Below are 19,596 nucleotides of genomic sequence, written 5' to 3' on the forward strand. Positions count from 1 at the left end.
TGCTGCGAGGGCGCTGCCCTGCTGCGGGCTGCGGCGGGCGCCCGGGGCGAGGCACCCATCCCCGGGGATGTCCAGCAGCACCCCCGGCTCAGGGTACCCGACCCGCTGTGTCCGCAGGTCAGACGTGTGAGATCGACATCAACGAGTGCGTGAAGAGCCCCTGCCGCAACGGGGCCACGTGCCAGAACACCAACGGCAGCTACCGCTGCCTCTGCAGGGCGGGCTTCGCCGGCCGCAACTGCGACACCGACATCGACGACTGCCAGCCCAGTAAGAGCAAGGGGAGCCCCCCGGCGTCGTGGTTTTAGCCCCAGGCTTTCCCCGTTCTCCTGGGGTTGGGGTCAGCCGCCCCGTGCGGGTCTGGGTCGGCCCCGTTCCTTTGGGAACGTCTCCATCCCGTCCCGATGGAGCTGCGTCAATCCGGGCCAGGTGGGAGCTGGCAGGAAGGAGGCTGGGGGGGACGGTGACGTGCAGGCAGTGAGCAAACGTGTCCCACGTGCCCTCCGCGTTCCCAGTCCCCAGCTGGGGCTGGGCTGGCCTCTGTCCCATCCCTCGGCGTGGTGGGGGGACGTGTGTGTGGGTAACACCGGGGCTGGACCCACTGTGTGGTAACGTGCATGTCTTCTGCTGTCCAGATCCGTGCCACAATGGTGGCTCCTGCTCGGACAGCGTGGGCACCTTCTTCTGCGAGTGCCTGGCCGGCTTCCGCGGCCCCAAGTGCGAGGAGGACATCAACGAGTGCGCCAGCAACCCCTGCAAGAACGGTGCCAACTGCACCGACTGCGTCAACAGCTACACCTGCACCTGCCCCTCCGGCTTCAGCGGCATCCACTGCGAGAACAACACTCCCGACTGCACCGAGAGGTACTGCCTCGTGCGAGGGGGTCCCCGTGCTGTCCTAGGGTCCCTTACGAGCCCCGTGGGTCCGTGGGGGGCTTTGGGGCTGGGGTCACGTCAGCCAGCGGCGCTGGTTCACATGGATGCGGTGTTTGTGTTCCCAGCTCCTGCTTCAACGGTGGGACCTGCGTGGATGGCATCAACACGTTCACCTGCCTCTGCCCGGCCGGCTTCACGGGCAGCTACTGCGAGCACAACATCAACGAGTGCGACTCCAAGCCCTGCCTCAACGGGGGCACCTGCCAGGACAGCTACGGGACGTACAAGTGCACGTGTCCCCAGGGATACACCGGGCTCAACTGCCAGGTAGAGGAGGCTTGGGCGGTCGTGGGCACTGCCCATGGTCCTGTCAGTCCATGCCAACCGGGGGGATTTTGGGGGTCACTGCCCTGGGTGCAGGGCTGGGTCTGTGTCCTGTAGAAGCCCTGCGGGGTCCTGACTCCATCCCTTGCTCTCCCCTTCCAGAACCTGGTGCGCTGGTGCGACTCCTCGCCCTGCAAGAACGGAGGGAAGTGCTGGCAGACCAACAACCTGTACCGCTGCGAGTGCAACAGCGGCTGGACCGGGCTCTACTGCGACGTCCCCAGTGTCTCCTGCGAGGTGGCTGCAAAGCAGCAAGGTGTGTCCCTGTCCCAGCCATGTAGGGTCTCACAGGGCTGGAGGGTCCCCCAGATCTCCCGTGCTGGGCTCCAGGTGGGGTTTCTCAGTGGGGACCACGCTCAGGTCTCTCGGTGGGGACCTTTGCACAGCACAGAGCGATCTCAGGGTTTGCTGTCCTGTGCACCCACCGCCCTGGGGCTGCATTTCCTGGTGGGACACAGTGCAAAGGGTGGCCAGGACTTGGCCCTGGGTGTCACTGAGGTCCCCGTGTCTCTCGGTGCTCTCCCCGGCAGGTATCGACGTCGCACACCTCTGCAGGAACTCGGGGCTCTGCGTGGACACCGGCAACACTCACTTCTGCCGCTGCCAGGCCGGCTACACCGGCAGCTACTGCGAGGAGCAGGTGGACGAGTGCTCCCCAAACCCCTGCCAGAATGGAGCCACCTGCACGGATTACCTGGGAGGCTACTCCTGCGAGGTGGGTGCTGGCCTCACGCGGTGCCGTGGGGCAGGGTGAGGGCAGCGAGGGCTGCGTTGGGCCCTTTCTGGGGGTTGTGGTAGCTCCAGGGGCAGGAATAGAGCAGCTGTTTGTGTATCTGTGTGGCAGTGGGGTGAACATCTCTGACAGCTCCCCTCTTCCCTCCTTGCAGTGCGTGGCTGGTTATCATGGAGTTAACTGCTCGGAGGAGATCAATGAGTGCTTGTCCCACCCGTGCCAGAACGGAGGAACCTGCATCGATCTCATCAATACCTACAAATGCTCCTGCCCCAGAGGAACCCAAGGTAAATTAATTCCCCAGGCTGGGGCATTAGCGGGTTGAATGCAGATATCCTCGGTATCTGCTCATTAGCTGCTCAGGCTAGCAGAAGCAAACGCAACGATAGAGGATTGTGTTTGCTCGCGAGCTTAGCCATCAAGGCCACGCAACCTTGGACACGAGCTGCACGGTGCTGCGTGCTTCCCGCCAGAGCGGTGGCTCAGACTGCCATTGACTTGGTCAGGCTCAGCCCCTGTGCAGGGAAGGTTCGCACGAGGGACCACCGGGCACCCCGATACTGTTTGATGAGCTGTGTGGGTTGTTCCCCCATTTCTCTAGGGGTGCACTGTGAGATCAATGTGGATGACTGCAGCCCTTTCTTTGATCCTGTCACCCTGGGGCCCAAGTGCTTTAACAATGGCAAGTGCACGGATCGGGTAGGTGGCTACAGCTGCATCTGCCCCCCTGGCTTTGTAGGGGAGCGCTGCGAGGGAGACGTCAACGAGTGCCTGTCCAACCCCTGCGACGCGCGCGGCACCCAGAACTGCGTGCAGCGGGTCAATGACTACAAATGCGAGTGCCGGCCTGGCTACGCAGGTGAGCGCCGCCTCCTTGCCGCTCCCTACGGTGCCTGGCCGCCCCGAGCACCTCGCACGCCTCCCCGCGCCCCCTTACACCCTCCTCTCTCCCTCTGCAGGGCGTCGCTGCGACACCGTGGTGGACGGCTGCAAGGGGAAGCCCTGCAGGAATGGGGGGACGTGCGCCGTGGCCAGCAACACCGGCCGTGGCTTCATCTGCAAGTGCCCCCCGGTAGGTGCCTGCTGCTCCCCAGCTCCGAGCACGTTGTATGGGCCCTGCAGGTCGCAGAGAAGGGGAATATCCATGTATCCATACTTTCCTCGTCCCCAAGGGGATGTGGTGCCTGTCAGGGAGGAGGAGGGGGCTCACCCTGTGACGCCCAGCTCTGTAGGACAGGCTCCTTGCCATCTCGTTGGTGGACGATGATTTGCACCACATAAAGGTGGAGCAGGCAGCTATGGAGAAGAGCTCCCTTCATTTTCAGGAGATGCTCTAATGGGGTTCACATCCTAGATTATCCTTGCCCATCACTAGTTTCAGGGGAAGCACCAGCGCCGTGCCCTGGCCGGGTCTATCTGATCACCCCTGGGTTTGTGCTCAGTTTCCCAGCACACACACGTGGTGTAGGACACGGGGCAGCATCGCTTTATTCTCACTCCCTCTGTGCCATCACCTCCCCAGGGCTTCGTGGGTGCCACCTGCGAGAACGACTCCCGAACCTGCGGGAATTTGCACTGCCTGAACGGCGGCACCTGCATCTCCATCCACAAGAGCTCCAAGTGCATGTGCGCGCCGGCCTTCACGGGGCCCGAGTGCCAGTACCCGGCCAGCAGCCCCTGCACCTCCAACCCCTGCTACAACGGGGGCACCTGCGAGTTCCTCAGCGACGCTCCCCCCTATTACCACTGCAACTGCCCCGCCAACTTCAACGGCCTCAACTGCCACATCCTCGACTTCGATTTCCAAGGTGGCTTCGGGCAGGACATCATCCCACCCAAAATCGAGGAGAAGTGCGAGATCGCGGTTTGCGCCGGCTATGCCGGCAACAAGATCTGCGACGGCAAGTGCAACAACCACGCCTGCGGCTGGGACGGGGGCGACTGCTCCCTCAACTTCAACGACCCCTGGAAGAACTGCTCGCAGTCGCTGCAGTGCTGGAAGTACTTCAACGACGGCAAGTGCGACTCCCAGTGCAACAACGCGGGCTGCCTGTACGATGGGTTCGACTGCCAGAAGTACGAAGGGCAGTGCAAGTAAGTGCCCCTCCTGCTCATTGACCCTCTTGATTTAAAGCCTCAATCTCTCAGATCTTCGGGTTGTATCTGCTCAAGCTCCTCAGTGCAGAGCTGTTGTTGGCTCTCTTCATTCTCTTCTCCTGCACATGGGGCTGCATCTCAAGCGATCACGTTTCCCCGTGGTCTTACAGTGTTTTGTGTATCCTTTGAAGCTTTCTGTGTTTGGCTTCTCTGCCCTGGTCTGTATTGTGCCACAAAAGTGCATTTTGCAGCTCGCAGTAGTGATGCAGGGAGTTTCAGTGTAGTAAGAGCTCGGATGGAAGACCAACCACAAAACATGGTACGAAGGTCCAGGCATTTACCAAATGTTGTCTTTGGCAACAGCAGGGACTTAATCCCAGGTTTCTGGACAAATTCTGGTCTAAGTAACTACTCCATGTCCCCATGTCTTTTCTGAGTCACTGCAATTTGTCCCCGCTTTCTGGCATCTAAATCGTGACTTAACAATTTCACAGCTGCTGCCTTTCACCCCAGATGTGAATTCTTTGCAGTCCTGCATGGAACAGATCCCTTCTGTGTAAATCACTTTCATGTTCGTTAGGATAAAGAGTATTGACCCAAAGCAGAGCTCTTTGTGAAGCACAAATTATTTTTGTAGCAGGCAGGTACTATGCACAATACTTAGCCTAATTCATTCTTCTGCCTTCCTTTTTCTCCTGCCCAGCCCCCTGTATGACCAGTACTGCAAGGACCACTTCTCAGATGGTCACTGCGACCAGGGCTGCAATAATTTTGAGTGCGAATGGGATGGTCTGGACTGTGCAAACAATATGCCGGAGAAGCTTGCGGACGGCACCCTGGTGGTGGTGGTGCTGATCACCCCCGAGAACCTGAAGAACAACTCCTTCAATTTCCTGCGGGAGCTGAGCCGCGTGCTGCACACCAACGTGGTCTTCAAGAAGAACTCCAAGGGGGAGTACATGATCTTCCCCTACTACGGCAACGAGGAGGAGCTGAAGAAGCATTACATCAAGAGGTCAACAGAGGACTGGTCCGATATGTCCAGTGCTGTCATCAACAAAGTAAAGACCAGCCTCTACTCCCGGGCTGGCAGGAGGCAGAAGAGAGAGCTCGACCAGATGGACATCAGAGGGTAAGGGGCACCAGGCGGGTTCCTTTTCGCCGAGCAGCATTTGTTCTGTGTGTTGATAATAGTAACACGCCATAAAGAAGAGGATGTAGGGCAGATAATTGTATTTAGACGTTGCTTTCTGTGTGAATAGAAACCGGATTTTGCTCTCGTGTGGGAAAAGCGAGCGATCGCTCAGGAATCGCTGACACAATGCTGCGCCGACTCTCACGGTTGAAGGAGTCTTGTGCATTGTTGGGAGCCGGGCTGGGCTGGGTGGGACCTGGAAGCCGAGGCTGGCCTGACCGTCTGTCTGACTGCAGGAAGTCATTAAGCTAAGCCTCAGTTTCTCCCTGGGAAATGCTTCCTAGAGCTTTGTTGTAAAGCTCAATCGCTGCAAACTGTGTTTGGAGACCTCTGGTATAAACATATAGATCTAACCTTCTCCCTCTCTGTGGGCTCAATCAAAAGTCACCAAAAGCAAAGGAGTTCGAGCAGCGAAACTGATCTGAAAGGTTTTAAGGCTCCCAAGCAGCGTGATTTAAGACACTCTGGTGTCTGGTTACTCTTAAAGCATTGCGAAGCAGAGACTCCCCCGCATTCCCATGGATAAGGAGCCAGGCTTTGTCATGTTCAATGAGATAAATCCAATAGACCACCAGTGTGAGCTCAGGGAAGCCACGGAGAAGCGAGGAAATGGGTTCCCACCTCCTAATTCCCACTGATGGGGGGTTAAGGAGGGGAGGGAGACGGGTCTTGCCTGCCTTTCGGTGTGATCTTCGCACCTCATTTCTCATTGACCCTTCTCGCAGATCCATCGTCTACTTGGAAATTGATAACCGTCAGTGCATCCAGTCGTCTTCCCAGTGCTTCCAGAGTGCAACCGACGTGGCGGCGTTCCTGGGTGCCTTGGCCTCCCTTGGCAACCTGAACATACCCTACAAAATAGAAGCCGTTAAAAGTAAGCAGGGCTGGGCGGCTGGGGGAGAGAGCGCTGAAACCTCCCAGTCTCATCCCTGTTTCGTTCTCTGTCGGCCGGCTCAGATGCCACAGCTGAGCGCAGCCTGGTTTTGAAACCTTGCACCTTGTTTTTTAAGTCTGTTTTAAAAAATGATGCAAAAAAAAAAAAAAAAAACTGTTTATTTTTGCTTATTCCTGGTTTATTTCAAAATCATTATCACTATAAAAGTTTTAAAAAAAGCACAGCCCAACCGGCTCCAATCAATCAGTGACATGCAAGGAGTTGAAGTTTGTATCTTGAAAATCCCCCCTAAATCCTTTTGTCTTAACAGCTCAATGCGAGCGCAATGATTTGAAGTTTGCTAATCCTTTTCCTTAAAGGAGAAAAAAGTAAAGCTGTCTCCTGATGCAGGCTGGCTTGTGCAGCGGAGAATTTGCCGATAGTTTGCAATTCTGATTAATAGCGTATAAAATGACCTTATTTTGGGGGGGGCTGATTTAGATCAGCCTTCGGTACCTTTATTAACTAATTTTGCTTCATTTCCACTCTGTCACTGGTTTGCTATGCAGCTTAATGTCTCAGCGTCTCCTTGTGCCCCACTGTTTTTCAGGTGAAACGGCCGAGCCCACGAGGAACTCCCAGCTCTATCCTATGTACGTGGTGGTAGCTGTGCTGGTCTTGCTTGCTTTCATTGGAGTGGGAGTACTGGTATCTCGTAAGCGGCGCAGGGAGCATGGGCAGCTTTGGTTCCCAGAGGGCTTCAAAGTGACAGAGTCGAGCAAGAAGAAGCGACGAGAGCCGCTTGGGGAGGATTCTGTTGGACTGAAGTGAGTAATTTGCGTGTTAGCCTCTTAACCACAGCGGAGTGGGGCTGTCTGGGGGCTCTTCTGAGGGATCCCATCAGAGTTTTGTTCTCTAGTGCATCCTAGCATCCTAGTTGGGAGGAGAAAAATCGGGTTTCGTGTTGTTCTGCATGGGGAAAACCACGTTCTAGCGCGGAGGAGGTTTTTAAATGATTCTTGATCCGTTTGCACTTGGTAAAATATGAAAGGTGCCTTGAGGGGAACTTGCTGAAAATCTTCTTGTTGATCCTTCTGTGCGTGTGTATAAATCAGCACAGCCCGTCATGTATCAGGAGCTGATTTTTTGCATGGTTTCATTTTTCAAGACCCCTCAAAAATGCTTCAGATGGCACACTGATGGATGACAACCAAAATGAGTGGGGTGATGAGGAGACCTTGGACACCAAGAAGTTCAGGGTAAGCTACCTGCAGGATTTCCTTGCTGTGCTGCAAGCCGTCACTCGCTCGGCTGTGGCACAGAGGGGCAGAGCACTGGGAAAGCAGCAGAACAGATTCCCCTTCAGGGCCCGGTCTGTGCTGCTCACCTCTTCCAAAAGCTGCTTTCCAAACCTGCTTGGATGGCAAACCCACCTTTGTGGCTTGCAGGATTTTCCGTTGCAGCTCAGCTCCCCCCTCGTGTGTTTTTTGTGTGTTTCTCGTGGTGCTCATCCCCTTTTGTCCTCCATCAGTTCGAGGAGCAGGCGATGCTGCCTGATTCAGACGATCAGACGGACCACAGGCAGTGGACCCAACAGCACCTGGATGCTGCCGACCTCCGCATATCCTCCATGGCACCTACTCCACCGCAGGGTGAAATCGATGCAGACTGCATGGACGTCAACGTGAGAGGTCCCGGTAAGGCAGATTCCTCGCCGTGGCTAATCCAAAATCCTCACCAACTGCCTGCAGATGGGCAGTCCCAGGCAGACCTGCCCAGCTCTGTTCCTAATGCTCCTGTCCCTGCCCTCTCAGCCCCATGTCACAGTCACTGCTCACCGCTCTGCATTGCACGATTGCTGTTCTGCATGAGAGAGACCCTGCCAAATTTTGCTTTCCATATGATCTCTTTATTCGATCACAGAGAGGGAAACCAGAGGATAGAGGAAAAGTGCCTATTAAATCCTCCAGCTTCCCTCCCTGCCACTCCGAGATTCCTCTCCTCCCACCAAACTGCACATTTAACAGTTTTCTTTTCAGGTTTTTAACTCTGATAATAGTTACTAGACTTTTAAATGATTTCAAACATTTGGTCTTCCTCGCCTCTGTGAAACTGTCTTCTCAAATACTGAAAATATTTAAGGCTGCGCTGCAGGGCGCTAAAGTTTGCTTTGAGCAACCTCCCGTAGATATTGCACCTTGCACGTTGCAGTGTGCAGGCTAGCAGATGAAACAGGAAAACCAGCGAGCGGTGAGATAACCACTAAGGAATTTCACATCCATATCAGAGGAAGGATATTCATGTTTGATGTGCAGAGCCAGTCAGGAACTCGGTCTTTACGCACCCATGAGAATAAGCATCTATTGCAGGCAGCACATCTCGCTGAGCCGCCCGCATTACGGAAAGGTACAAAAAATAAATCCTTTTTTCCCCCCTGTGCTTTCCAGATGGCTTCACCCCCCTCATGATCGCCTCGTGCAGCGGAGGTGGGCTGGAGACTGGCAACAGCGAAGAGGAGGACGATGCCCCTGCTGTCATCTCGGACTTCATTTACCAAGGTGCCAGCCTGCACAATCAGACCGACCGCACGGGCGAGACCGCCCTGCACCTGGCCGCCCGCTACTCCCGCTCCGACGCTGCCAAGCGCCTGCTGGAAGCCAGCGCCGATGCAAACATCCAGGACAACATGGGCAGGACGCCTCTCCACGCGGCCGTCTCTGCCGATGCCCAAGGAGTCTTCCAGGTAACCAATCCCTTCACCTCCACCAGCGGGTTTCTGTGGAAAGTACTCGTGCTGCACGATGGGTCAGGCATGCTGGGATCTTATCCCAGTGTCACCAGTTTGCCTCAGCAAGGTGGTGGAAATCGGGATAACCAGAGCCACCCTAATCCCACGAGGCAGCGATCCTGGGCTGCCCTCCTGATGTGCACCCAGGGCGGGGAGGGGATGGGAGGAACCAGCCCATGGGAAAAGGGGGTTTTGGGTTCTGAGCCGTGGGTGTTTCTGCTGTCTGTCCTGCCTGACGTTTGTGCTTCCCGTGCTTCCATCCCGGTCCTGGCAGATCCTCATTAGGAACAGGGCAACCGATCTGGACGCCCGCATGCACGATGGGACCACCCCTCTCATCCTGGCTGCTCGCCTGGCTGTGGAGGGCATGCTGGAGGATCTCATCAACTGCCACGCAGACGTCAACGCCGTGGATGATCTAGGTACTGCAGGCAAACGAAACACAGTCTCGAAGAAAAGGGGCTGTTTTCTGGTCCCCTTCCCTCTCGCTAACACTCGGTGTGTTTCCTGGCCTTCTTCTGCAGGCAAGTCAGCACTGCACTGGGCAGCAGCCGTGAATAACATTGAGGCTGCAGTCGTCCTTCTGAAGAACGGAGCCAACAAGGACATGCAGAACAATAAGGTAGGGGGCTCACTGTGTTGTTCTGCTGTGACTCAAGGAGTGGCATTCAGCTCGAGGAAGCAATGCGGGATTTGGTGTTGCGGGTGATGCTGATGTGCAGTGCTTGGTAAGGGGGTTGATGTAGTGTTAGTGTGGCCATCTCCCTGCGTGTTCTGGGGCACTCGTGGGGCTCCTGGTCTGGTATCAGTACAAGGCTGTGGCTCAGCAGCATAAAAACGGGCAGCAGCAAAGCCTCAGCAGAGGAAGGTCAGTTACAGCCTCTGCACCCAGCCACATGGAGCTCAGGGAAGCGTTAGCCAGGAGAATCTGAACGCAAACCTAATCGTCTCTGCTGGGTTCCTAGGAGGAGACCCCGCTGTTCCTCGCAGCCAGAGAGGGGAGCTACGAAACGGCCAAAGTCCTCCTGGACCATTTTGCGAACCGCGACATCACGGACCACATGGACCGGCTGCCGCGGGACATCGCGCAGGAGCGCATGCACCACGACATCGTCAGGCTGCTGGACGAGTACAACCTGGTGCGGAGCCCTCCGCTTCACAACGGCCCCCTGGGGGCACCCACCCTGTCCCCACCGCTCTGCTCCCCCAACAGCTACATCGGCAACCTGAAACCTGCCGTCCAGGGCAAGAAGGCCAGGAAGCCGAGTACCAAGGGCCTGAGCTGCAACGGCAAGGATGCCAAAGACCTGAAAGCCCGGAGGAAAAAATCGCAAGATGGGAAAGGCTGCCTGCTCGACAACTCCAGCGTGCTGTCCCCCGTGGACTCCCTGGAGTCGCCCCACGGGTACCTGTCAGATGTCGCCTCTCCTCCGCTGATGACCTCTCCGTTTCAGCAGTCCCCCTCCATGCCTCTGAACCACCTGCCGGGCATGCCCGACGCCCACATGAGCATCAACCACCTCAACATGGCGGGGAAGCAGGATATGGCCATGGGAAACTCCAGCAGGATGGCCTTCGACTCGGTGCCGCCGCGTCTCTCGCACCTCCCCGTCTCCAGCCCCAGCACAGCCATGAGCAACGCCCCAATGAATTTCTCCGTCGGCGGAGCCGCCGGCCTGAACGGGCAGTGCGACTGGCTGAGCAGGCTGCAGACGGGCATGGTGCAGAACCAGTACAACCCCCTGCGGGGCAACATGCAGCCGGGGACGCACCAGCAGACGCAGAACCTGCAGCACGGCATGATGACCTCCCTGCACAACGGCTTGCCCACCACCAGCTTGTCGCAGATGATGAGCTACCAGGCCATGCCCAACACCCGGCTGGCCTCCCAGCCTCACCTGATGCAGAGCCAGCAGCTCCAGCAGCTCCAGCAGCAGCAGCTGCAGCAGCCCGGCATGCAGCCGCAGCAGCCCCCGCAGCAACCCGCGCAGCCGCCGCCGCCGCCGCCACCGCAGCAGCCGCAGCAGCATCACAGCGCCGGCTCCAACGCCAGTGGCCACATGGGCCAAAATTTCCTCGGTACCGAGCTGAGCCAGCCCGAGCTGCAGCCGGTGAGCGGCAGCACCATGGCGGTGCACACCATCCTGCCGCAAGATTCCCAGCTGCTGCCCACCTCCCTGCCGTCCTCCCTCGCGCAGCCCATGACCACCACGCAGTTCCTCACGCCGCCCTCCCAGCACAGTTATTCCTCCCCCTTGGACAACACCCCCAGCCACCAGCTCCAGGTGCCCGACCACCCCTTCCTAACGCCCTCTCCGGAGTCTCCGGACCAGTGGTCGAGCTCCTCTCCTCACTCCAACGTGTCCGACTGGTCCGAGGGCATCTCCAGCCCCCCGACCAGCATGCAGTCGCAGCTGGGACACATCCCCGAAGCCTTCAAGTGAGACGCCGGCTTTCAGAGACGCTGCGGCGCGGGGGGAGCTGGAGAGAGATCTTTTTTTTTTCTTAACAGGACGTTGGATGCTTTTATTAAAGGATCCTTTTTAAATATGTTTTTATACGAGAATAAAAAGACAAATTAATTCTTTTTTTTTTTTTTTAGTATTTATTTATGTACTTTTTATTTTACATGGAAACACTGCCTTTTTATTTATATGTTCTATTGTTAAGAACTCAATGTGAGACACCAGTTGTGTTTCAAGAAATCAAGAAATTAGGTTTTTATAGGACATTCTCTTTTGATTGGGGGGTTCATTGTGCTGTTTTGAGAGAAAATGTTTATGTAAAGCTATAAGCAACCATTCGGGATTCTGAAATGCCATTAATTTATTTTTTTTCTCTTTCAAGTCAGAAAGAGATGTAAAAAAGAAAAGAATTGACTAAAAATACCACTCCTTTTGGGGAAGAAAATTTAAGCACGGACAGATTTTTAAAATGTACTTTAAAATGTTTCCTTTGCTGTTATATCTGAGAGGACATTTTATGGTACCAGTCATGAATCTTTGTTTAAATTTCAGTATTATATAGTTGTATATTTGCCTTGGTAATAGAAATTTTTGTTCTCTCTCTTTTTATATATATATAAAAAAATATATTTAAATGATTTTTATGATCTAAAAAAATAAATAAATAAATCAGGATTATGGACCTGTAAGAACAGGATCTAGGCTTAAAAACAAAACAAACAAACAACCTTACATAACACGAACACTGTTCCCCACCAAAAAGAAGAGTATCTGCCAAACTTTCTAAGACAGCAAACCCATAACTATGGAGTGTATACCAAACCCATAGCTGTGGAGTTTATACACAAAGGAGACTTAATTTTACTTTGAATATCTTTACTGTGTTTTCTTTTCTTGTTGATGTTGTTGTGTTTGCATTTGAGGAACTGTTTAAGAAATAAATGCCAATATAAACTTGTAAACCGCATCCTTATTTTAAGGATGGCCTGCCTGTTTTAAAGAAGGCGTGTCGATTAATGCAGACAACCTGAGCGAGACTCCCAAGCATTACAGCGCTGCCACCACCCCGTGCTCGCCCGTGCCCCCGGCTCCCTGGCTGGGTTTTGGGCGAGGGGCACGGCCGGGTGTCGTGGGACGCCGGGCTGTCGAAGCAGGGGGCGAGGACAGCACAGCTGAGCCTGTGCTCTGAAACGTTAACATTTTGTTCTTGTTAGTCTGGAGTGATGCATCTTTTTTGATACTGATGTGCACTCGGTCTGTGTATCATGTAAAATATAGTATAAGCCTGTGGCAGATTTAATGTTTGTAAATATGTTTTTTTTTTAAAGAAAAGGTGGATTTTGTTTCAAAAATCTAAATGAGCAAGTCTTAAATATATCATAAATATATCACCTTATAGAGGTGTTGGAATATCACTCGCTCGGGTGCGAAGGCAAGCAGACACCCTCCGACTAGACACGTGTATGGGACAGGCAAATAGAGTGCAGTTAATCCAGAAAACCTAAGAAATGGGTTCCTTTTCCTCCTTCCTTTTTATTAGAACGCCAAATAAAACTGATATTTCTCAAGGCACAAAGCTTTGTTGAGCACTCATCTTAGTAACATTTCAGACCACTGTTATTGTGACATCCCTAAAATGAGTGATAAAAACATCACGTGGTGTTGAATCTTCCTATGTTTTATAAACTAGAGTGTAGTTTAAGAAAAGATATCTTCTGTAATAAAGTTATCTACATGCAAAGTTGTAGTTTGCAAAAATGATGTATTTTTTTTTGGTTAACTGATTTGCAATAAATGGTGCTTCTCAGCATCTAGATTTTACTAAAACTGGAACTTAGTGTTTTTGTTACGAATCGACTGAAATCTGGGCTTGATACCCGCTGTCCTTCAGTACTGCAGGGCTGTCTGGGCACAAAGAACTGGCACTTTCCTGATGTTGTTCTCCAAGTTACAGCTCAGAGAGGGCCTTTGGTCAATGAAGCTTTCTCTTTATCTCGTGCCAAACTCTGGTGGATGTGTGAAGTGTGGTGTGAGCAGGGCAGGAGGGGCTCTGCGAGGCGCTTGGCCTCCAGATCCTTTGCAGTGCTGCTGCTGCCTCTGCCATTAGGTCAGGATCCCAAAGGGCTAACACTGAAAATGTTTCATGTATCTTCACGTGCATGCCAAGCACTCTCCGTCACTTAAAATCATTGTCTCCTGATGGCTAGCAGCAGATTTTCAGGATAACTCTGCAGCTGATGGGAGAAGGGTAAAGCACGGCCACATGCCTTTAATTATTTGGGGTCTCTAGAAACACATCTCTCTAGGACTGGTGATAAGAATTATGTATCGTGCTTCCTACTTCACACACAGCTGAGCATGTGGCTGAGCTCTCAAATGTGGTTGCTTGCACAGACACAGACTGGAGGCATCTGAAGACTCGGCTGAGGGGAAGCAGCACCAGAGTGCGAGTCCTGCGCTCAGTGCACGAAGCCCATCACGCAGTAACGCTGAGCTTCCTGCACTCGGATCTTTAAGGCAATTTATTTCAATCTTTTCTCTTTCCCCCAGGGAGTCTGTATTCCAAATGCAACTGCAACATCCCCAAATACCCAGACATAAATAGCCGAGCCGCAGCCCTCCTCCCAAAGCAGATAAGCCCGGTACCCCTGGAATGCTGCTGGTATTTTCCACTCGGCAGCCGGGGAGGAAGCGGGCATGTGTGTACACGTACCAAATGCCCAGCCCCAGATGGATTCGGGGCCTTCAGACATTTGCTGTACAGCAGGTCAGAAGCCCCAGCAGAGCACTTTTTGCCCTAGTGTCCCCTGCCAGACTGCAGAAGCTACACCAGCTGCTGCAGCAACTGCTCTTGCCCCCAGCATCTATCCGTACCAATGCAGGCTTCAGTGAGCTTGGGTTTCTTTGCCAGTCCCAGGCATCCCACAGCATTTTACACACCATCCAGCACCAGTGAATTTTGGATTTAAGGGGTGCGATCTGGCATACACATCCCAGAGTTCGTGTCCTTAGCCATCAGCAAGCGTGGCAGGCCTTGGGGTTGGCAGTGAGACCAGGGCCCATGAGGCATTAGTGAGACTTTCTCCTGCCCCTGCTCCTGTCTGCATGTAACGCTCTGGTCTCTCGTGGTCAAGGCAGGAATATGGCCCAGAACAGGTACGAAAAGGGGCTATGAGGATATGCAAAAAGTGGCATCGTGAGAGGCAGCTGAAAACGTGGCTCGTTTAAAGAAGTGAGGTGGCTGCACAGCCTGTGGAATCTGTGAGGGTCCATCAGGGGGATGGCACGAGGGAAGAGAAGGCTGAATGCAGCAAATGTTGCTGAAAGGGGTCAAAGGAAATGGTCTGCATTGGCACGTCAATATATACTAATAAATTGGCCACAAAATAATTCAAACTAGAAGTCAGAGAAGGCTTCCACAGAGAAAGTTTTTCTCCCCACACACTTAGGGCTTTCCCACAAACTCTCTATCCAGGAGGCTTTGCATTTCTCCAGCCCCCTCCAACCAACTCGTGCTGTCCGACCACAATCTCAAGCCCTTGTGTCAGTAAAGATGCCAGGAGCTGAATCCCAATCCCTCATGTCAACAGAAGATGCCGAGAGATGAGTGGGTTGTGGTGTGCACGGTTGTTTTAGGATTCCAGGTAAAAAAGGCTGAGAAGCACTAAAATTATATCCCATGCCAAAGGAAGAGTTCAGAAGTGTTTGCATAAAACAAGATTAGAACCGAGCTATTCCAATGGTACGCATGTTGTTGCTATGAGGGTGCATCTGAACTATTTATTTACATGCTGGAGGGCTTTTTTTTTTTTTTTTTAAATATCTTTGTTTTCATTATTCCTGCTCAATTAGATGGGACATTTAGAAATTGCTACTCTGTATTGCTTTTACCTCCAGGCTATTGGTGTTTGCTCAGACAGTTGCTAACAGCTGCTCGAACCCTGATTGCTGAATTGTTACTGCAGCTCAAATCACCCCCTGAAGAATGCACAAAAGGAGCCAAATTCATCTAAGGTGTAGCCTCTCGAATTACACATCCGTTAATGTGGTTGGGGTAGCCTGAATAAGCACAGCAACTAAACCAGTAAGTAAATAAAACTCAGCTTGTCCGAGTTGGCTAACCTGATACAGATTACCAATACTCATAACAGAAACTCTCCTTTAGACGTTGTTCCTGTTTCTAAACTCAGAAAAATCATTTTAATAGGAAGCTCCCTGGGGTGGTGCTGTGTTTACGGTTGCCTGCAAGCTGAAGGCGGAATTATCAGAACTTCATGGCAAAAGGTCGGTCTCACTTCTGCTGTACCCCAAGGAAGATGATGAAGGGGGACAGAAAGGTGTGTACTGCCCTCTTCCCTTCAACATATCTTTATATTTGCAGCATGTCACTCAAGTCCAGAGCTGGCTGCATTTGCTGAAGTACAGCAAATAAGTTAGTTTTTACCTCTTTGTGGTAAAAAGGGATTAAATGCCTTCATGTGACAATTCTTTACAGTCACATATTTAACAGGAGAACAGCAAAGGTGAGGTCTGTCATTAGTACTGAATTGTGTGTCTATAAGAGGGTTAGATAGGGTTACATTAGATATATAATGTAAATATCTAGCTATAGATACAGGTGTAAGCTGATGATGGTATTTAGAAAATACATATATATTTAAAAAGTCAATCAGGCTAATTAAAATTGTAGTTCTTCAGATGACACCTGTTGTGGAAGATATCAAGGGGACACCAGGGCTTTATCTGCAATTCATGCCTGTGTAGGGAAATTGTATTTGACAAGCTGGTTTATAAGAATGTTCCTACAAAAGAGGGAGATGAAAGGCACTTTAAAAATCACAGCACTGCCTCTGGTTCCCACACCAGCATCAAAGTGCTGCTTCCCCTGCCTGGACTGAGCTTTGAGGATATTACCCTGCTTTAATGATCAAGCGTGCAGAAACAGCTCCTGCACTGATAATGACCCTTGATTAAGATGTTTGTTTAGGTCATTTGTATTTTCCCCTCCAGGGCCTGTTGTTCGGCGTGGAGTGCGACAATATGGGCACAGCGACCACTGCTTGTGTACAAACTCTGCTAAATGAGAGACCGGTCTCACACGTGAACAATGCCACCCCAAAAACGCTTTGTATTCCCATGAAACGGGCCCTCAGAGCCGCACTGCAACACAAAGGAGAGTCGAGTAAAATCTCTAGGCTTGCACATAGCCGTTTGATATTATGCTCCCGTCTTATCTGAAATAAAAGAACACTGAATATGCTTTTGCAAAGTGCTTTTTTAAGTCTTTTATTTAATGCAGCACAGAGGTGGCTACGTGCACAGGGCTGGACTTTGGCATCTGTGACACCACCGACTTTGGACACTTGTCCACCCATCCTCCACGCACCCCCACAATTAACATCCCTCTGCATAATTAAGCAGGCTTCACAGATTAAATCCACGTTATCCGTGAGGCCGGGACCTCGAGGAGGTGAAGGAGGGAGGCGTTTTCTTGATTTGCCTCTTTCTCCCCCAAAACACCTTCGGGTGCTTCAGCAGGCCTCGGGGCGGGGGGCAGCGTGAGGAAACCCTGGGCAGAGCCGGAGCTGTGTGGGGAAGGAGGGAAGGAAGGAGGAGGGCCAGGAGGAAGGGAAAAAGGGAAGCCAGGAGGGAAGAAGGCCACGAGAGGAGGCCCGACCGCAGCCCTTTATCCCGCCCTGGCGGCCGCCTTCAGCACCGCACCTCCTAAGGGGGGATCACAGCAAAGCCCAGCCCACAGGGGCCGGGCTCAGCTCGGGCTTCATGAGGGAGAAGGGAGAAGACCCCCAAGGCCAAAACCAGGTGGAGCGGGGCTTGAGGGCGGCGAAAACCCTTCGCACCCCCCGGCCGCGCTGCGAGCCGCCCCAGCCGGGATTCGAACCCGTAACCTCTCTCCCCGCAGCCGCGTTGCGCTTGCGCCGAGCCACGGCGAGGCGGGGCGGGGCTTAGCGGAGCCACTCCCGCCCTCAGAACCCGGCGCGTGCGCGCGCCCCGCCCCGCCCCGCCCCGCCCCGCCCCGCGCCAACCGGTTCGGCGTCACCGCGCGTGCGCGGCGGGACACGTCAGCACCGGCGGCGGAAGCGGGGGGCCGGATGTGCCAAGATGGCGGCCGGGGGGGCCGCGGCCGCGCTGAGGGGGGGCGGCGGCGCCCGGCGCTGAGGGGGCTCCGGCGGCGGCTGGCGGCTGGCGGCAGGTACAGGGGGAGGCCGCTGAGGGGGAGGTTTAAAGGGAGCACGGGGCCGGGAGCGGGGTCTGTGCCCGCCGGGGTCCCGCTCGAGGCGGTCGTTACCGGGTGCCGGTCGTGGCGAGGCGCTTCTCGTCAGGCTGAGGCGGGTTTTAGTTTCCCTACAGGCGAATTGCGCAGGGCTGAGCGCTCCGGGGGCGGCGGCTGGCGCTGACTCGGTGGCACGGGCCCTTAAAATGCTGGGGTAGGAGCGAGGGGCTCGGGGAGGTGCTGGCTTTGTGGGTTTCTGCCAGCTTCAAGTCGTGTTTTCTGTGTTTTTGGGCTCTTCTCACAGCACAGCGTTATCACCTGTAGGGCCTGCTTATCGGAAAGCTGGCAGGGAGCAGGCAGCACTGCTAAAAGTACAAAACACCCCCAGCCCCTCCACCTGCCTGCTGTGTGCAGCTGCCTGCGGTGGGAAAAATAAACCCATGGCCCAAATGCTGGTTTTGTAGAAGCTGCATGTCCCAGCTATCCGTGTCTGTGGCACCGCGGTGCTTTGTTCTGTTTATTCCTTTCTTTCTGTTAGGAATATCTGAGTGTATTTGTTGTTTGGTATAGGCACATGTGTGCACAATCATTTGTATACAATCATGTGTACACATACAAACATGTATAGACAAACGTAAGAATTAACGTTAGCACTCTGTAACCTGCATGCGTCTTCTTGTTTAAGAGTAACTTATTTGGCGTAAATACATGGAGATGGTATTAAACAAATTTCCCCCGATTATTGCTTCATGTAGGTAGGTTCTCACAGAGGAGTTAAAGCCCATCGTGACCACAGAGCCTGTCAGGTGGGGCTTATTGCTGGCCCTGTCCTGAGGGCAGCTCTCCTTGGTTTTGTTTTTTTTTCCTTTTTGGCCCAAATTTTCTTGACGTGGTTGGAAGTACCGTCTGCAGTCATTGTTTGTAGTGACTGATGTCTGGCAGGCTGCTCTGTATTACCCATTAATAAACCTTTAGAAAGTTAAGAATTTCCAAACCAGATAAGGCAAAGAGTTGGATCGTTCTTCAGTTATGTAATTATTACTCACACAAATTAGCTTTTCTGTTAATACTGGAGGCAGGGAGGGTCAGTGTCTAGGAGCTGATATCTCCTGTTTAAACTACCTGACACGGGCACGTTCGTTTTATTTAATTCTTCAAATCCTGCATACTTCTAGTACAGTGTGCAACCTGTTAATATTAACTTCTGTAAGGAGTCTGATGCCCTCGTATTGAACCTCTGTAACGTGATGTTAGAGGTCTCGTTATAGGAGTTGCAAGGCAGCACTTGAACACAGAACTTTACGCTGACTCTAATTAGCTAATTACTAGCCCAGGCTATTACGAGAGTGGGGCCAACATCAAATGTGGAAGTGGGCGTTTAAGTTACAAAACAGCTGGCCTTTGTGCTCAACGGCTTCACATAATTCTTGTATTAATAACTGAACTGTTTGGTAAATATTGACCTTCTGTTCAGCGAGGTTAGTGCTTTCCAGGAGGGAACCATCTCTGCAGGTGATTTTATTACCTTTTTTTCTTCCCACTTTGCAATGTGTTGTATAAAGGCGCTAGTTTATTTAGAGGGAGGGGACAGGAGTTTTTCAGTTAAGCTAACACACAGAACATGACAAACAATAAATGGGGGTGTCCAGCACAGCTTTAGAGATGTCCCTGGGGTTTCCTAAGCGTGTGGAAACTGAGGGAGGTGACTGTGCAGGGTTTCTTGGTGTCATCGTGGTTGGCAGTAATCGTGCACAGCTGGAAAAACTTCGCCTTGGTGTCAGTGAAGGAGAAATGATTGCACAGCACTAAAACTCCTCCGTAAGTATTCCTTGAGATGAATTCAACAGGCAGCTGTGGTTTAAAAAAAATAAATACAAATGTAAGTAATGCATGAAAAAAAGCTTTCTGTTCAGTGCTTTTCTGTTGAAATCTGCTTCTGGTCCCATTTCACA

At 52.8% G+C, this 19,596-nt stretch overlaps 2 protein-coding genes across 8 annotated transcripts in view; both read left to right on the top strand.

Annotated features, from left to right (window-relative positions):
- Positions 1 to 13,195, top strand: part of NOTCH1 (notch receptor 1) — a 38,821-nt gene extending 25,626 nt beyond the window's left edge. The window contains exons 17-34 of one of the 2 annotated variants that reach the window (XM_084299136.1): positions 118 to 270; positions 636 to 864; positions 1,002 to 1,203; positions 1,363 to 1,516; positions 1,791 to 1,975; positions 2,148 to 2,280; positions 2,595 to 2,852; positions 2,953 to 3,065; positions 3,516 to 4,087; positions 4,794 to 5,222; positions 6,011 to 6,159; positions 6,770 to 6,986; positions 7,328 to 7,418; positions 7,691 to 7,856; positions 8,607 to 8,902; positions 9,222 to 9,369; positions 9,472 to 9,569; positions 9,913 to 13,195. In XM_084299136.1, coding sequence (XP_084155262.1) covers positions 118 to 270; positions 636 to 864; positions 1,002 to 1,203; positions 1,363 to 1,516; positions 1,791 to 1,975; positions 2,148 to 2,280; positions 2,595 to 2,852; positions 2,953 to 3,065; positions 3,516 to 4,087; positions 4,794 to 5,222; positions 6,011 to 6,159; positions 6,770 to 6,986; positions 7,328 to 7,418; positions 7,691 to 7,856; positions 8,607 to 8,902; positions 9,222 to 9,369; positions 9,472 to 9,569; positions 9,913 to 11,391 — 5,072 coding nt within the window. In that variant the 3' untranslated portion in view covers positions 11,392 to 13,195. The remainder of the gene's footprint in view (positions 1 to 117; positions 271 to 635; positions 865 to 1,001; positions 1,204 to 1,362; positions 1,517 to 1,790; positions 1,976 to 2,147; positions 2,281 to 2,594; positions 2,853 to 2,952; positions 3,066 to 3,515; positions 4,088 to 4,793; positions 5,223 to 6,010; positions 6,160 to 6,769; positions 6,987 to 7,327; positions 7,419 to 7,690; positions 7,857 to 8,606; positions 8,903 to 9,221; positions 9,370 to 9,471; positions 9,570 to 9,912) is intronic. The other variant, XM_084299137.1, reaches the window with a different exon arrangement.
- Positions 13,196 to 17,510: 4,315 nt separating this feature from the next.
- Positions 17,511 to 19,596, top strand: part of SEC16A (SEC16 homolog A, endoplasmic reticulum export factor) — a 29,040-nt gene continuing 26,954 nt past the window's right edge. For all 6 annotated transcript variants that reach the window (XM_084299038.1, XM_084299040.1, XM_084299039.1 and 3 more), the window contains exon 1: positions 17,511 to 17,623. The gene's annotated coding sequence lies outside the window, so the exon portion shown is untranslated. The remainder of the gene's footprint in view (positions 17,624 to 19,596) is intronic.

Source organism: Netta rufina (genome assembly GCF_964035555.1).
Source record: "Netta rufina genome assembly, chromosome: 20".
Taxonomy (NCBI): Eukaryota; Metazoa; Chordata; class Aves; order Anseriformes; family Anatidae; genus Netta; species Netta rufina.